Raw genomic sequence first — 16,806 nt, 5'->3', positions numbered from 1 at the left:
TGGACAGTGCATATAGATACCTGTGGAAGTGACCACTTCCCAATAACTTTAGAACATTTTGGTCCTGAAATAATCTCAAAAATTCCTCGTTGGAACCTTAAAAAAGCTAACTGGAATGAATTCAAATTACTATGCAAACACAAACTCCTACCTGAAAAATGTGAGAAAGACCCAATCACTCACTTCACAGATACCATTATCTCAATAGCAGAAGAATGTATTCCTAAAACAAAATCATCAACCAAGAATAATCGTCCCTGGTTTAATAATGACTGTAAAAAGGCTATCAGGCTACGATGTGCTGCATTAAGAAAATTCAACAATCAACCAACTACTCAGAATTTAAACAACTTTAAAATATGCAGGGCTAAAGCACGCCGAACAATAAACGAAGCCAAAAAGGAATCATGGAAGAATTTTGTGTCTAAAATCAATAACACCACCAAAGACAAAACTGTATGGAATATGATTCAGAAAATATCAGGAAAAAACACCAGTTCCCCTCTCAACCACCTCTGTGTAAACAATAGTAAAATAACTAAAAAAGAGGACATGGCAAACCTGCTTGCAGATACTATTGCAAATAATTCATCTTCTAAAAATTACGATAAAAAATTCCAGATCTTTAAACAGGAATCAGAAAAAACCAAACTGAACTTTAAAAGTAATAATGAGGAAGAATACAACAAACCTTTTACCATCCATGAACTAAAGGATTCATTAAAAAAAGCCAACAACATGGCTGAGGGACCTGATAAAATAACGTATGAATTTCTAAAACAACTACCAGATGAACCATTAAAGTATTTACTTTCTATTTATAATGACATCTGGCTCAATGGCAATCTTCCAGCCATATGGAAACAAGCCACAGTCATTCCTATACCAAAACCAGGAAAGGATGCATCTGACCCCTCCAATTATCGCCCCATAGCTCTAACAAGCTGTGTGTGTAAGATCATGGAGAGAATGGTCAACACCAGGTTAATTTGGTTTCTGGAAACAAATAAAATAATAACTAATTTTCAGTGTGGCTTCCGAAAACATCGTAGCACAACAGACCATTTAATTCGTTTAGAAACTTTCATCAGAAATTCATTTATACAAAAAAAGCATATGACTGCTATTTTCTTTGATCTTGAAAAGGCGTACGATACCACATGGAGGTATGGCATCATGAAAGATCTCAAAGAAGCTGGAGTGAAAGGAAGACTACCCATCTTCATCAACAACTTCATAAATAATAGACTATTCAATGTCCGTGTAGGAACATGCCTATCGGACATCAAAGAACAGGAAACGGGAGTTCCACAGGGAAGTATTTTGTCGGTAACATTATTCAGCCTAAAAATTAACAGTATTGTTGGATGCATAAACCAAGGCGTGGATTGCTCTCTATATGTTGATGATTTTTTAATTGCATATAGCTCAAGACATATCCATATAATTGAGCGTCAACTTCAACAATGCATTGACAAAATAAAAAAATGGACAAATAAGAATGGCTTCAAATTTTCCATTAACAAAACAAAGTGTATGCACTTTTGTCAACTAAGAAAACTGCACCCAGATCCTCTTTTAAAACTAAATGATATTCCGATTCCTGTTGTAAATGAACATAAATTCTTAGGATTAATACTAGACAAAAAACTTACATTCATCCCTCATATAAAACATCTTAAAAATAAATGTAATAAAACCCTACAGCTAATGCGAGTCATTGCCCACACAGATTGGGGAGCGGACAGACAAACCCTATTAAAGTTATATAGGTCACTAGTGCGATCGAAACTAGACTATGGTAGCTTCATTTACGGTGCCACCAGAAAGTCGTATATAAAGATATTGGACACCGTTCAACATCAGGGCCTCAGACTTGCGCTGGGAGCCTTCCGAACTTCCCCCATCGATAGCCTCTATGCAGAAGCCAATGAACCCCCATTATCAATTCGACGCGACAAACTAGCCTTACAATACCTGACCAAAATTCTCTCTTGCCCAGAAAATCCTGCTTACAACTGCATTGCAAACTCACTAGATTACTCGTTCTATGATAGAGAAAAATCACAGCCAACAAATGCAACCTCTAACTGTACCTTCAATCCAAATTACCAAAATCTATATTACCAAAAAGTAAAAGCTATAAAACCTTTTGGGCTCCGTATAAAACCACTAGTAGAAGATGCAGGTATCACAATCACCAATATCCATAATGTCAACCAACTAAGCCTTCCACCCTGGCTACTAAAATACCCTGAAATCATCCTTGAATTAAATAACCTCCCAAAAAACCAAACCCATCCACTAACCTATCAAGAAAAACTCCTTATCATTCAGGAAAAATACCCAAACCATCAGCACATATACACAGATGGGTCCAAAGACAGCAACAAAACCGGATGCGGAGTCGTATCCACTAACATTACCTTACAGAAGCGACTACCAGACCATGCCTCAATTTTTAGTGCCGAAGCCACAGCCTTAGATATGGCACTAGATCTCATCACTGACCTTACCCACAACAAATTTATAATTTTTTCAGACTCCCTATCGGTACTCGAATCCTTAAAGAATAAAAATTTAAATAACCCACTACTCATCAAACTGCTACAAAAAATACACACTCTCTCACAAAACAAAAGTATCAAATTCTGCTGGATCCCCAGTCATTCTGGAATTCAGGGCAATGAAAAAGCTGACATAGCTGCCAAAAATGCTTTAAAACTCCTTAATAGCAATATAAAAATTCCACATTCTGACTACAAACAACAAATAAATAATCTGATTATGAAGAAATGGCAAGAAAGATGGAATAACTGTCCAAATAATAAACTTTTCAAGATCAAGCCCACAATAGAAGAACGATTACCAGATGCCAGAAGATCACGTAGAGAGGAAGTGATTTTGTCCCGTATTCGCATAGGACATACGCACATAACCCACTCCTTCCTGCTAAAAAAAGAAGACCCTCCAGAATGTTTTGCATGCCAAGAACCTTTTACAGTAAAACACTTTCTTTTGGATTGTGGCGATCTCGCGCATATCCGGCAAAATTATTACCATGTCAACAATATGAAAGAACTATTTAAAAAAATAAACTCCAACAAAATACTAACATTTCTGAAAAAAGTAAATCTATATAAAAGTATATAACTTTAATTCAATCCAACTTTACACCCCACCACCAAAAAAGGAAGGAAGCACATCACCTAATGATACAAAAAGTCTGATTTGACTCACTGATTAAATTAAAATATCTATTCCAAAAAAAAAACAAAAAAAAAACTGAATTCGGCATTAAATAACCAATAAAAAAAAAAAAAAAAAAAAAAGAAGGTTGATATGCCGTAAAACCAAACCAAACCAAACCAACATTTCAGAGATTACAACATTTTGGATCTTGACTTCACTGGCTTCCACGGTGTCTTCTCCCCAACTTTTTCGACTAACTTCCTTAACTCCTTTTGACTCTTCTAACTCTTCCATATATATCTTAAAACTATTTCTTTGTGATTATATTATTTGCACGCTCACAAAGAATCCTATCAGCCAATTTCTGTATCATGTATTATTATTAATGCACGTTCTTGTTTCTGAAAACATTAGTTTTTATTTATCTAAAATTCCTTCTTATTGTTTTTAGAATCTAGTCAAGTTAAATTCCTAAAACATCATTTAACCATATTTGTCCTTGAATTGCATTTTTCTCTTTAAAATAAATCTAACTACATGATGATGATGATAATAATAATCTTCTTGTTCAGATAATTCGGCAATACCCCAAGAATGCTAATATGCAGCACTGCTCCTTCCATCCCATTTTTCAAAAATGCACGTATTTCACAAATGCTAATATGCAACACTCTGATCTAATAGTAAAATAAATTTTTTTTTTTTTTTTTTTTTTTGTGAAACGCGTGTACACATATGAGTGAACATCAAGTGTTGATTTTCTCAGTGTTATATAATACTAGCAAGCCACCCAGCATTGCCCGGTCATAAAATATATTTTTATTAATGCAGATTTCACATTTATTTTTATAGCACCAATTCTTTATCTATTATTATAAAACCTAATATATAATAATGATGATAGCAAAAGTAAAAAAAAGAAAAAAAAAAAAATTGGGTGCCATCAGCTAGAATTGAAACCTAAACATACAACTCTCCAGCTCTATTCCTTAGAAAAATGTGTACAAGGAAAAAAAGGAAAAAATTCCAATAATATTAATAAAAGAAAAATAAGATATGCTTTTCACTCTACTGCCGAGACATAAATATAAATAAGAAAGATCAGGGAAGAAGAGGAAAAAAAAATTAAATGGTGATAGAATTAAATATAAAATAGAAAAAACAAATGTCAAAATGACTCAGACAGTAAATGTTAAAAGGCGCGAAAAAAATATATAGGGCAAAATAATATAGGTCAACTGAAATGTACAGGTCATCACTTAAAAATGTCAGCAAGAGTTGTTAGAAGACATATATATATATATATCTCCATATCGAAACATAGACGTTTTCATCCTAAATTCATATTTGTTTTTTTTATTTATCTAAAATTCCTTTGTTATTGCTTATAGTTAAATTCCTAAAACGTCATTTAACCATATTTGTCCTGAATTGTATTTTTCAACTACACAATAATAATATATTTTAATTCATGCAGATTTCACATTTATTTTTATAGCACCAATATATATAAATTCACGTTATTTTTATTTTTTTTTTTTTTTAAGATAGAATTGTTCAATTGTCAAAGACAAGATTCAAGCAAGGGTGTATGGTCCACAGAGTTTCATAATTATATATAGAGAAAGAGAGATCTCAAATAAGGAATGTTCTTGTGCAAAAAATCGTATTACCTATGCTAGAATTTCAGCAAGTTATGGTTAACATTTTCTTTTTTTTCTTTTTTGGTTCCATAATTCAGCTGAATCTCTAACTAAGGTTGACGTTTCACATAAAGTGGACGACAGCAGTGGGTCAATTGGCCGACGTTATGCACGGACAGATGCTATTGCTATTCCCTTTGGTATCACCATTGATTTTGACACGTTGAAAGAGCCACACACTGCAACTCTTCGTGAACGAGACTCTATGAAACAAGTTCGAGCCCCGGTAAGAATTTTTATTCGTCGCCAAATGTTAAAATGACATTAACAAGCATGTAACTCTCCACATTTTTTTTTTTTTTTTTTTTTTTTTTTTTTTTTTTTTTATCCAGAAAAATCTGCTTTTTTTTTTTCATTGTTATTTGGTTGGATTTTTTATTTTTATTTTTTGCTTTATCTTTCTTTTTGGTGCTTGTTAAGATAATCGACAGATTGATTTTTTTTTAAATATGTGGTTTTAAGCAAAAACAATATTACATACTTAATTGTCATATCGAAAATAGTAATATATCTAAAAATTATGAAAATTCATGGAGTAGAACAACTGCTATTGTGTTTTTTAGTAAAAAAAAAGTCTGTCACTATGGTTTATAACATTATATCAATCATTAAGGTGGTGAAAAGGGAGATAAGCATGCCCCTTGTATTCCCAATCTTCACGGTGTTCACATCTAGAATAAATTAAATCCCCCATCCCCCCACCCCAATTTTCCGTAAATAATTTTCTACTTGATGAATTTTCGTAATTTTTGGATATCTTACTATTTTTGACATGACAAGTAAGTACTGTTGTTTTTGCTTAAAACGACATATTTAAAAAAAAAAAAAAATGATCTATCTTAAACAAGCACCTTTTTTTCTTTTCCTGTTTATTCTTGCTTCCTCTCCCTCTCTTGTTTTCTTTTTCCTTCATATGATACTACTTTTGAAAACCGGAAATGGTCTTTTTTTTTTTTACAGTTAAGGTTAAAATTTCAAACTAGTATTAAGAGGGTAAGAAATTTAGGTGTTTTATTTCATCAAAAATACCCCCCCCCCCCCACACACACAGTCGAATCTCATATTGGAATTGTTGAGGGGAAAATTTTTTTTTTTTTTTTTTTTTTTTTTTTTTTTGCTGTTATCACACTCCATATACATGGAGTTGTGGCCCCCCGGTTGGAGAATTCATTTCAGTAATCAAATCCCTCCCCCCCCCCCTTTTTTTTTTAATTTTATAATTGGAATGATTTTTTTAGTTTGGAAATATTTTTTTATATAGTATCATAGGTTTTTTATGAATAAGAATTTAGCAATTTAAATATATAGTAATAACTTGGGCTATGACAACAGCATATTCTTTTCATTGCTTTGACTCTAGAGTATATATCTGACATAGACACAATTAATCAACTGAGGATCATGTCACTCTACATAAAATCATGTAAGATATCAATGGGAATATACCTGAGAATCAAAACAATGAAAAGAATATGCTGTTGTCATAGCCCTAGTAATAACATATCGAATGCAGAATATTGCCAAAAGAATGGTCTTTAATTCAACAATGCCAGAGAAATTCCTATGAAATTTTTTCTGCTAGTGCCTCACATTGCTCAGAATTTCTCAGCCGTTTCAAGAATTAACTACTATTATATTTAATTAACTATTATTATTATTATTATATTACCTATCATAAAGAAATATAAAAAAAAACAAAAACAAAATCCAAGTGAAATAAATTCTATTTAAGAAAATGGCAGCCATCACCAAATGGACACTTCCTATCTTACTCCAAAATTAAATCTGCTCAATGCTATTTCCATTATTATTGTGTGCATTAATTTATATTTTAGACATGGGTGGGTTTCTATCAGTAATTAGTTCAATTTTCGATTTTTGAATGATTATCGCAATTCCTTAGATGACCATTTCACGTCAGTCATTTTTTCTTATTCTATTGTACAACACGATATTACTTTTGTTTCAAAGTAAATGAACACTTCAAAATAAGTTAAAACACAATAAAACTAATCCAGATAGGTAGGAGAGTAACTTATCTTGCCTTGGTAACATTTATGTGATATATGGTAAATAACTGATGATCCTTTTAAGAACATTGGTACTATTGTTTGTTCATGTAAGTAAAATTATTCAGCGATACGGGAGATTAATTGTTTTACTGACAAAATAATGTTCCAACGAAGGACAATTTTTTATAGTTTCAAAGAAATTTCCAAATCTATGATCACATCCCTTGTTTGAGACAAAGGTAGGGCATTCCACTGTCGGATTTCCTTGCAGTTTGCTTGATCTATGATAGTTAATAAGACTTTCTTGTGTGCGGCGTGTTTGCTCAGTTGGTAGAGTACTTGCCTCGCATGCAAGAGGCTCGGATTTCGAATCCTGAGTTTGGATGTGTCAAACTGATGAGCCCAAATGAGGACGAAACTCGAGTCTTGGACTTCTGGTTTGTTGGCTTTCGTGGCTCTTGCCGGCTGCAATTTTGTTGGCAGTCGAAATAATTATATAGTCTCTCACACATTCTGAAAAAATATATAAATATATATATATATATATATATATATATTTTGACTACTTTTCATTTTGTTGTTTATATTGTAAATCTTATTTACAGATTACCGACTTGCCAGAATTGGTACGCGAATTGGCGCTAGGAAGACAAGAGTGGCAGGATGTTCTTGAAACTTATCCGGTCTTTGAACAACAGGAATCAAGTAATAAATGAAAACCCTTACAGAGGTGATCGAGGCAGAAGGCGCAACATTCTTTTGCATGTTGACCTCCCTCGCCTCAGCTGTCTCTCTCTGCTATAATCTTTGAAGAAAAGAACGCAAAATTAAGGATGATCGTTTTAACTTTTGTTATCACTCTCTCGCTTATTTTTAAATAAACATGTTATCCATTCAGGTTCTGCTTTTTTTTCTTTTTCAAAATGTCTACCATTTTTAATTTTAAAATTTAGAAAACCAAATAATTTTATATTATCTTTTATTAAATAATTATAATTTTTTTTTTTTTTTTTCTTAAACCCGAAAGGTTGACAACATTTGAAGAAAGAAAAATTATACCGAATGTTACATAATTTTTTATTAAAAAATAATTAAATAAAAAAAAACACTTAAGTGTTGTCTGGACAGCAAAATAGAAACGTCACTTCAAATTAATAGAAATATGTCAGCAAGTTGAAATGAACATTTTGTATTTTGAATATTTCTGTACATGTTATCCATCCAAACAAAGATTTTACTTGTTATATGGTGGTCCTTCAATCTTTTTATGTACCAATGCCAACTAATCCAACGAGGAATCTATTATATAATGACGAGTTGTCTGTGTGTATTTGTAAAAAATGGAAACAGCACTAACCCTATGCAGGTTTAACCGACTTCTCCAAAGAAGGAAGTTCCATGGCAGTATGAAATTCACAAGATGTCCCCTGTTACATGCATATCCCCGTCAGGGGAGATGACAACGTTACATTTTTGCAACTCTTGCAGAGAGGAGTTGACGTCCTCCTACATACAGTGCCTGGAATTCCCAAATTGGTCACCCATTTTAGTAATGACCAGGCTCAACATTGCTTAACTTCGGTGATCTGACAGGAACCAGTGTGTCAATGTGATTGTGCCGTACTATTGAACAACAAAAGCTTTAGAATAAAAAAAAAAAAATTTTTTTTTTTTTTTTTTTTTTTTTTTTAACCAAGGAATCCTCACTTATCAAGGCCTAGAGGCCACTCGAGGATACGGATTAAAAAGTGTACTGTGGTCAAAAGGATAATATCATACTAATCGTTAGTGTAAATTTGGTAAATTGGATTACTTAAGGGGAATGGCTTATCAAGAACTTGTTCACATTGGACTTGAAGACGACCATATTGTAGTCAGTTATATAAACATTCGGTTTTCTAAAGTTTCAAATTACACTAACGAAATAATGTTTTCAAATATGTGAGCACGTTTCTATATTCTACCGATTTTATTTATTGGTATAATTCTCGGTTTACTTTGGCATTCTTATATCACGTGTTGATAAAGTGTAAATTTATTAGCCAAGTGAAACCTAATTAAAAAAACGTACATTACCTTTGGCTTGGCCTAATGGATAACGTCGCAGACTACGGAAACAGTTATGACAAGTTCAAATCAAATTGGATCTGTTGTGGTCATTTGTGCACTAATATCAGTTCAAATTGCAGAATAGACATCCAAGAATTTGATGGAGATTCCCAAATTCTATTAATTTTGGACTTTGCCGAGATATGCAGATGAGAAAGTTGTCTATATGAATGACAATTTTTCACAAGTACCTAAAAATGAAATATAATATAGATTAGACTTTAGCTATGGCAAAAGTTATTGCCCATTGATTTAGGATTAGTGCTTTATGCCAAAATTATGGTTGTATATGATTAAATTTGTGCTCATAAATACTAACTTCTATTAATTCCTTACCTGTGCATCGAACGGATACCATAATACTTAGTTCGCTTCACTTTATCATAACAAAGGTTCATATAAAATTTCAGCCAGATCGGCCTAGTATTTTGTCTCGAGTAAATGTAGTATTGTGATGACTAATCCTGCTGAATCTAAAACTATATCGAACGGATACCATAATACTTAGCTCCCTGCATTTCATCATAACAAAAATCCATACAAAATTTCAGCTAGATCGGCTCAGTAGTTTCTGAGAAAACTTCTAAGGTAAATGTAGTATTGTGGTGGCTAATCCATGTTAATACCTTTTAATCAATAACTGTGCATCGAACCGATACTATAATACTTAGTTCGTTGCACCTTATAGCAAAGGTTGATACAAAATTTCAGTCAGATCTGCATAGTAGATTCCAATAAAAAGTGGAAACGGACATACATACAAAGATATTTTTTTTCTTTTTTTTACAAGGTAGTCACTACTTATCAGGGCCCAGAAGCCACTCGGGGATAAGGGTTATTGTGCGTACAGTACGTTAGTTTTGGAGATCTGATAAAGTGTCTTAAGGAGGCGGTTCATCAAGAATTTGTTCACATTGGACTTGAAGACTTCCAGGTTGTAGTCAGGTGGGAAACAGACAACCGGAACAGAGTTCCACAAGCGTGCACTTCTAAGAAAGAAGCTTTGTTCATGGTAATATAGTATAGATATAGTAGGGAGCAAAATTATTTATAATTTGCATAAATATTTTGAAACAGTTCATTATTCAAACACTACTGTGCTTGAATATATGGTTAAGTGGCAGTTTTAATCATTTAGAACTGCTTTAAAGCTTCACTGCTCATTCATTTTTTTCACCAAATTTCAGACAATCATTACAGTTTATAGATCACCTCAGCTATATTGTAAAAAAAAAAAAAAAAAAAAATTTTAATTTTCGTTCAGTAAAACAAAAGTGATGATTTAGAATGAGTGCTTTATGCCAAATTAATGGTTGAATATGGTTAAATTTATGCTAATTTTTTCTGTAAATGCTAATCCCTATTAATTCCTAATTGTGCATCGAACGGATACCATAATATTGTTGCAATGTTTTTGGTGCAATTACAAAAAAATAATTTTTAAGTTCTATTTATAAAAACAAGTAATAAGAATTGGATAATCGGATGGAACCACGTTCTGCTATCAACCAATCAGAAACCAGAATCATTCCATAAAATAGAATTTCTTGAATTCTTGCACTTGACTTTTTGTCTTCACAGGGGAAGAACGTTTGCTTTTCGTCTACGTTTTTTTTTTTGGATTGTCTCCCTTCTGGAAACTCTATTCTTCATCTTAGTCTGCAAGCTTTTGCAATTCAAAGCTTCTCTGGATTGATTCTGCCATTTTGTTTGAAACAACATTTCTTTTCTATTTCCAAATTAAAATGGCCTACAACTTAAAACTAACTTTGCATTGAACGGATACCATAATACTTAGTTTGCTGTACCTTAAAGGTCATTTTGTATTTTCTTTTATTTTGTTTTGAATATTGAGTATTTTTTTTTCAGCCTCTAAGTACAAAGAAAAAAAATGGGAAAATATGCTTATACAATTATATTTCACTTTTTATTTATACCAATCCTTTAATTTGTGAAGTTCGATGTAACCACAGAGCATATTCAAATAAATAAAAAAAGTCTGTATTCCAAATTTCAAAGTGTTGTCCATCATACCGTTTATTTCTTTCAGCATGTTAAAATATTCAATTCTTGACAGCACCTTTTTCATAGCACAGAATCATTCATGTGATTATTATGTCAATTTTTTTAATCTATTCCGCCCTTAACTCATCAGAAGAATAGGAACCCATCAACTTTAAAAGAAAATAAAAGGACATGATTACAAAAATTAAAAAAAAAAACAGAAAAGTAGTTGCAATTGTTTTTTTTAATTATATTTTATAATATATATATATATATATATATATATATTTTATGTAATAGGAATGATTTCAAAATTAAAAAAAGAAAATGACTTTGGTGCCATCAGCCAGAATCAAAATCAAAACCAAAACATATTGCTCTCCAACATTACAGTCTGTCGGATTACTGATGCACATAAAAGCTTTAAAAAAATAACATTGTTAAATATATAAATGTATATTTGTGCATGTGTAAAAAATAACATGTTTAATCAACTTACATGCCAAGTTCCAAGTTTTTTCAATATTGACCTGTTAGCAGCTATTTTTACCAGCTAAAAACAAAATCGAATTTGTTCCATAGGTTTTAAGTCTGTACACCAAAAATTAACAGTAGTTTGGTAAACTGTTCCTCAGACAGACAAGGTCACTATATAATTAAAGAAGGAATAATGAACACAAAAATAAGATGTTGAAAAAAATGCAATTGATAAAGAGAAAAGAAACAGTTCAAATTAATCAAAGAATAAAATGGAATCTTAGAAAAAGACAAAATCATAAGATAGGCACCAAAAGGGCTTTCAAAAGATGGAACAGTTTAAAAGAGAATAAAATATTGTTCGATCAGCAACATTTGCAGACCTGATGTCATGTAGGTTTTAAGTGGAAATGATGCTAAGGACTATGGACCTCCCCACCCACCCCCACATGACCAGCTAGGATCTCCCAAGAATTGATGAAAAAGTGAGATAAGTAAATGATGATAGACTAATGAATCCGGTTTCTGAATTTTTGCGATGAGGATTGCTTGTTCGTATTATTTTGGATCTACTATTCTCGTTTTCAGTGTTATTTTCTGCAAGGACCCATGGCACAGTAGTTAGAGTATTTGGAAAAATCAATTGTAAAAGTGATATTTTCTTGAAGGTTCAATTGTCATTGGGGGCAAACTGAAAAATATAATTGCAAATTACTTAGGACCTCTATCCAGTCATGGCTGACAGAATGACAGCATGCTACCTTCAAGAAGTAAATAAAGAGATTTGTTTGAAATTCTGTCCAGATTTCTGAGTTCAATGAGATAGAAGAAGGTTGGAGGTTACATCAGCCAAAATGTGAAAATGACACTCAAGATAAGAACAATAGTCCAAAGAATTAAAATAATGAGTCGGACAGTTATTAGTTTCTGGATGGTAACCTGAAAAAAGAAAATAGATGTGATCAGTTCTGGTGGTCGGGATGACTGAAATGGAGACTGGACATTTCAGATCTTTGGTATATTTGAGCTGTCAGAAGAGTTCAATTTGGGGAGATCACTAAAGATTCCAAGTTAACGATTCGGCATCAGACAAAAAAGATTGTCACGAGAGTGAACATGACAGTCAACAGTTTTGGGTTTTTAGCCACAATGTTATCATACATGCACATCTCGAACCCAACTAAAGTGAGGGGGGATGATTTATAGATTTTAGTTTTATTGGTAGTTTAAATACGGCATAATCACATTTGGCACACTGATTCCCGTTAGATCACTGAAGTTAAGCAACACTGAGCCTAGTCAGTACTAAAATGGGTGACCATTTGGAAATACCAGGTGCTCTCTGCTTATCTCTGCATCGTTTCCAGTTGTCTTGGATTTCTCTTTGCCACTGGAATCAAACAGTGCCAATTCAGGAGAGGTGTGCTTGCCGATTGTGCGACCCTTGTTTCACAATTACATGTGCAGGGGGTATCCATTGTCTTTCAAGACTGACAGAGGCGATGATGGTAGTTTAAAATCAATAAATATTTATCATTTTACCTGCAGCAGAAAATCAAGTTTCGATGTGTAACGGCATTAAAAAAAAAAAAAAATTAGTAAAAAACTTTACCTTGAAACCAGCTAGATTCTATTACATCCAATTTAAATATCTTTCTTTTATTAGAAACTAGCATGGGTACCTGGTGTTGCCCGGTTGTGGGGAGGTGGTATAGTAAGGCAATTAAGCAACCAACCCCCTAAAAAAAAAAAAAAAAAAAAAAAAAAAACTAAAATAATAGCCAGTGCCTATGCGAGAACAAAAAAAAAAATTATCCGCAGTGGCCAGGCTCAAACCTGTAACATGAAAGAGGAAAAAGAAGGAAAAAAAGCAAACACGTTAGCTGTCTCGCCCACAGCACTTGTGACATCATGGGCCTTTGAAATAACGTGTTTTAAATGTATGTTGAAATCTCTAGGCATGAATGACTTTGCAAAAATGTTGACACAAAAACTGATTCCTCCTTGCAAAAAACGGCCAAGTTGACAGTCAAAGAATTAATCTTTTTGGCCAATTTTTACATATTTGTTGTCTGAGAGATCAATCTTTCTAACGATACCCATTTTGTCAATGTTCGTTGCCTGTGTTGAAAGTTTTTGGCAGACATATAAACATACACATGCACACACATACTAACACATTTTGCCTTTTCTATAATAGACTGGCAGGGGTCCCCAGCATTTCCCGAGTGTGAAGAAGTTTTATAGTAAGCCCTAAAAGAATTTTTCAAAACGCTGTAAAAAAAAAATAAAAATAGTAGCAAGTACCTGTGCGAATGCAAAATAAATAAATAAAAAAAGTAATAGGCAGGCAAACAGGCTCGAACCTGTAACGCAGAGGAGGAAAAGAAGGTGAAAGAAAAGCCAACTTAATCCTCGTGCCCACCACAACATACAATGTCACTAGCATTTGAAATAAGGTTAGTCATTTATTATATACGGGCTGGGGCAATACTTAGATATAACAATAAAATGCAATAAAATGCAAACGCAGGGATATGGATGGACATTTATGGATAGCAAACGCTTATCATAGGCGTACAAATCTTCTGCATTAGGGGTATGTTCATAGGTCCCAGATTGGGTTCAATTTTCCTTTTTTATACAAAAAAGGTTTGAAACAAATAAAACAACAATTATTTTCTGTGAGACAGGCGGATACAAAATAAACACAAAAATCGAACACAATAAGATTTGCAAGAGATAATGAAACAAACACTTTCAAATCATATAAAACTAAATTTATTAATGATAAGGGGAAAGAAAGATTTAACAAAAACAAATATATTCAAAGCTAATGGGATTGGGGAATATTTTTAACATACCAACTGAAAGAGAATCCCATAACAGAAAGATAAAAGGTATACGGCAGCAACCAGTCCACACGAGGGAAAGTCCGATCTCCAGCTCGACAAAGAAAGAAAGTAAAGTTTTTTGTTTTTTTTTTGCACTTACAGTTCAATTCTTTTCTTTAGACAATTTGCAATTGCTACGATGAATCCAAATAAAATCTCTTGTGAGGGAAGAAAGTTTCAATCACCAAATCCAGTCTCTCAACGCGAGCGATGCACTCCCGTCCCGTTCCACGTGGGAGATATGAGTTCCAAACGATGACTTTGCAGATGATTTTGATTTGTTTCTTTTCTTTTTAAACATGCATGTCGGCATCCGTTTTGGGTTATCCAAAATAGCTTTATCGAGGGATTAATTTAGATATCTTTTTTTTTCTCCGTCTTTGCCAACTTCTGAAATGTGACATGTCGCTTTGGTTATCCAGAAAAACGTTTTACGCGGTCTGACTTTTGGTCAAAACTACTCGCACACGAGAGAATTATTATTTTTTTCTTTATTTGTTTCACCCCTTGATTCTAAAATTAAAATTGACGAAATCCTGTTCTTTCCTTATTCTGCTTCTTGGGGCAACGAGGTCACCACGTGCGCTGACTAAGGGACGATCTGTCACTTGCCTTCATATTGGAGGAGGTGGGAGGTGTTTGGTGCTAACGTTGATCAAACGTTTTTCAACTCCCTCTTCTTTCTCCCTTTCTCTCTCTTCCTCCGTGGTTTTTTTTTCTCTGCTTCGGATCGTGGTGTAGTGACTGTTCCGCCGTCACACGTCACTCTCTCCGTCCTCGGCCAAGGAAAGAGAATCTCTCCAGACTGATTTTGATACTGGGTTTTGGTGGATTCTTGTTCAGTCAGAACATGCCAATCAAATATCTACTATATATTACTAACAGAATAATAAAACAGTATTTCATGTCGAGGTGGCTGTTTGTAACACATTACAAGGCGTATGATGACTTTGCAAAAATGTTGACGAAAAAACTGCCCCCTTCCTTGTAAAAAACGACCCAGTTGACAGTCAAAGAGTTAATGTTTTTGGATATTTGTCATCCGAGAGATTGACCTTTCAAATGATACCTAAACTCCTTTGCCAATTTTGGGTCTAAACACTTGAAATTTTACATGTAGGTTACCTGGACATGAGTCAAACTTTTTAATATATATATATATATATATATATATATATGCACATAAAGTTATGAACAAGACATAGGGCCCAAGTAAAACCAGGCTGAACTGCTAGTCTTATATATTAATGAGACGGTAATCTATCAGTTATTCACAACTGCATTTCCACAATTCTATAAGAAACTGTCCATAAGTTGGTCTGTCATTATTTAGCTTGAAATGGCAGTTCTGTTTTCATGCAGAATGTGTTTTTTTGGTAGAGAAATGTCGTAAAAGGTTGTAGGCCTGAAGATATGTGCGTGTGTGTGTGTGTGTTAATGCATATTTATTTTAGATGGTGCTGTATGTGTTTATATACATTCATGAACTGTGTACAAGAATTTATTTAACAGCGTATATGTACGTGTTGCCGTTGTGTTTAGGAAGTCAGTGAAAGTCTCTCGTTTATCTGTCGATTCCCTTCATCCAAACGTCAGACTTAGGTTTTACGGACACACCCATGTGCATGGTTTCATGATGAAAAATTCTGAAAAAGAAAGTGAGAGAAATACTGTGTTTGGGTTTTTATATTATGCACTGAAATTCGCTGGTTGGTTGAAACTGTTGATTTGAGATTTTTTCCAATCAAGAGTTTATGTGTTAAAACTAGAGCTGTGACAACAGCATATTCTTTTCATGGTTTTGAGTTTTGAATATATATCCGTTAATATATTATATGTTTTTATATAGATGGATATGGTTCTCGGTTGATTGACTATGTCTTACTGTTTCGGATATATACTCGAGAGTCAAAAGAATGAAAAGAATATTCTATTGTCACAGCTCTAGTTAAAACTATGCTCGCTTGTAACATTATCAAACATGTAGTTTCAGTTTCAAAGAAGACAAAAAATAGAAAAGAACTTTAACTTTTTTTTGTTGTATAATGACATTTCTTTCCTCATTCTTCTGCCATGCGTGACTTCTCGTTATGGCTATGACGTCTTCCATGTAATCGTCTTCTCAAATGTGCTGTCAAAAGTCATTCACGTCTCTAACATGATCGCCTTTTCGAACATGCCTTCTCTTTTTTATAGTCTTCTTTTTCCTTGCCATGATGATGTCATTTTGCTCATAGTTTGGTATTTGCATATAATCGTCCATGCTATATTACACACTGACGCGTCCAATAGTAATGCTTTATTTTTATTAAGTCATATTACATGCATTGTTTTTGTTAAAAATATCAAACTAATTAACACTAGCAGGATGTGTGAAAAATCCACAGTGGACTCTTTCATCTAAAAGATAAATCT

At 33.2% G+C, this 16,806-nt stretch overlaps 1 protein-coding gene across 2 annotated transcripts in view; it reads left to right on the top strand.

Moving 5' to 3' along the window:
* LOC145263858 (glycine--tRNA ligase-like) overlaps positions 1-7,805 on the top strand; it is a 78,278-nt gene extending 70,473 nt beyond the window's left edge. For both annotated transcript variants that reach the window (XM_080120933.1, XM_080120934.1), the window contains exons 16-17: positions 4,934-5,121; positions 7,513-7,805. In XM_080120933.1, the coding sequence (XP_079977059.1) occupies positions 4,934-5,121; positions 7,513-7,623 (299 nt within the window). In that variant the 3' untranslated portion in view covers positions 7,624-7,805. The remainder of the gene's footprint in view (positions 1-4,933; positions 5,122-7,512) is intronic.
* Positions 7,806-16,806: the final 9,001 nt, after the last annotated feature.

The sequence above is a fragment of the Euprymna scolopes genome, chromosome 39, assembly GCF_053919585.1.
Source record: "Euprymna scolopes isolate OS-2025 chromosome 39, ASM5391958v1, whole genome shotgun sequence".
In the NCBI taxonomy this organism is placed as follows: domain Eukaryota; kingdom Metazoa; phylum Mollusca; class Cephalopoda; order Sepiida; family Sepiolidae; genus Euprymna; species Euprymna scolopes.
The sequence above is the reverse complement of the archived record's forward strand: the minus strand, read 5'-3'. Positions and strand labels throughout refer to the sequence as shown.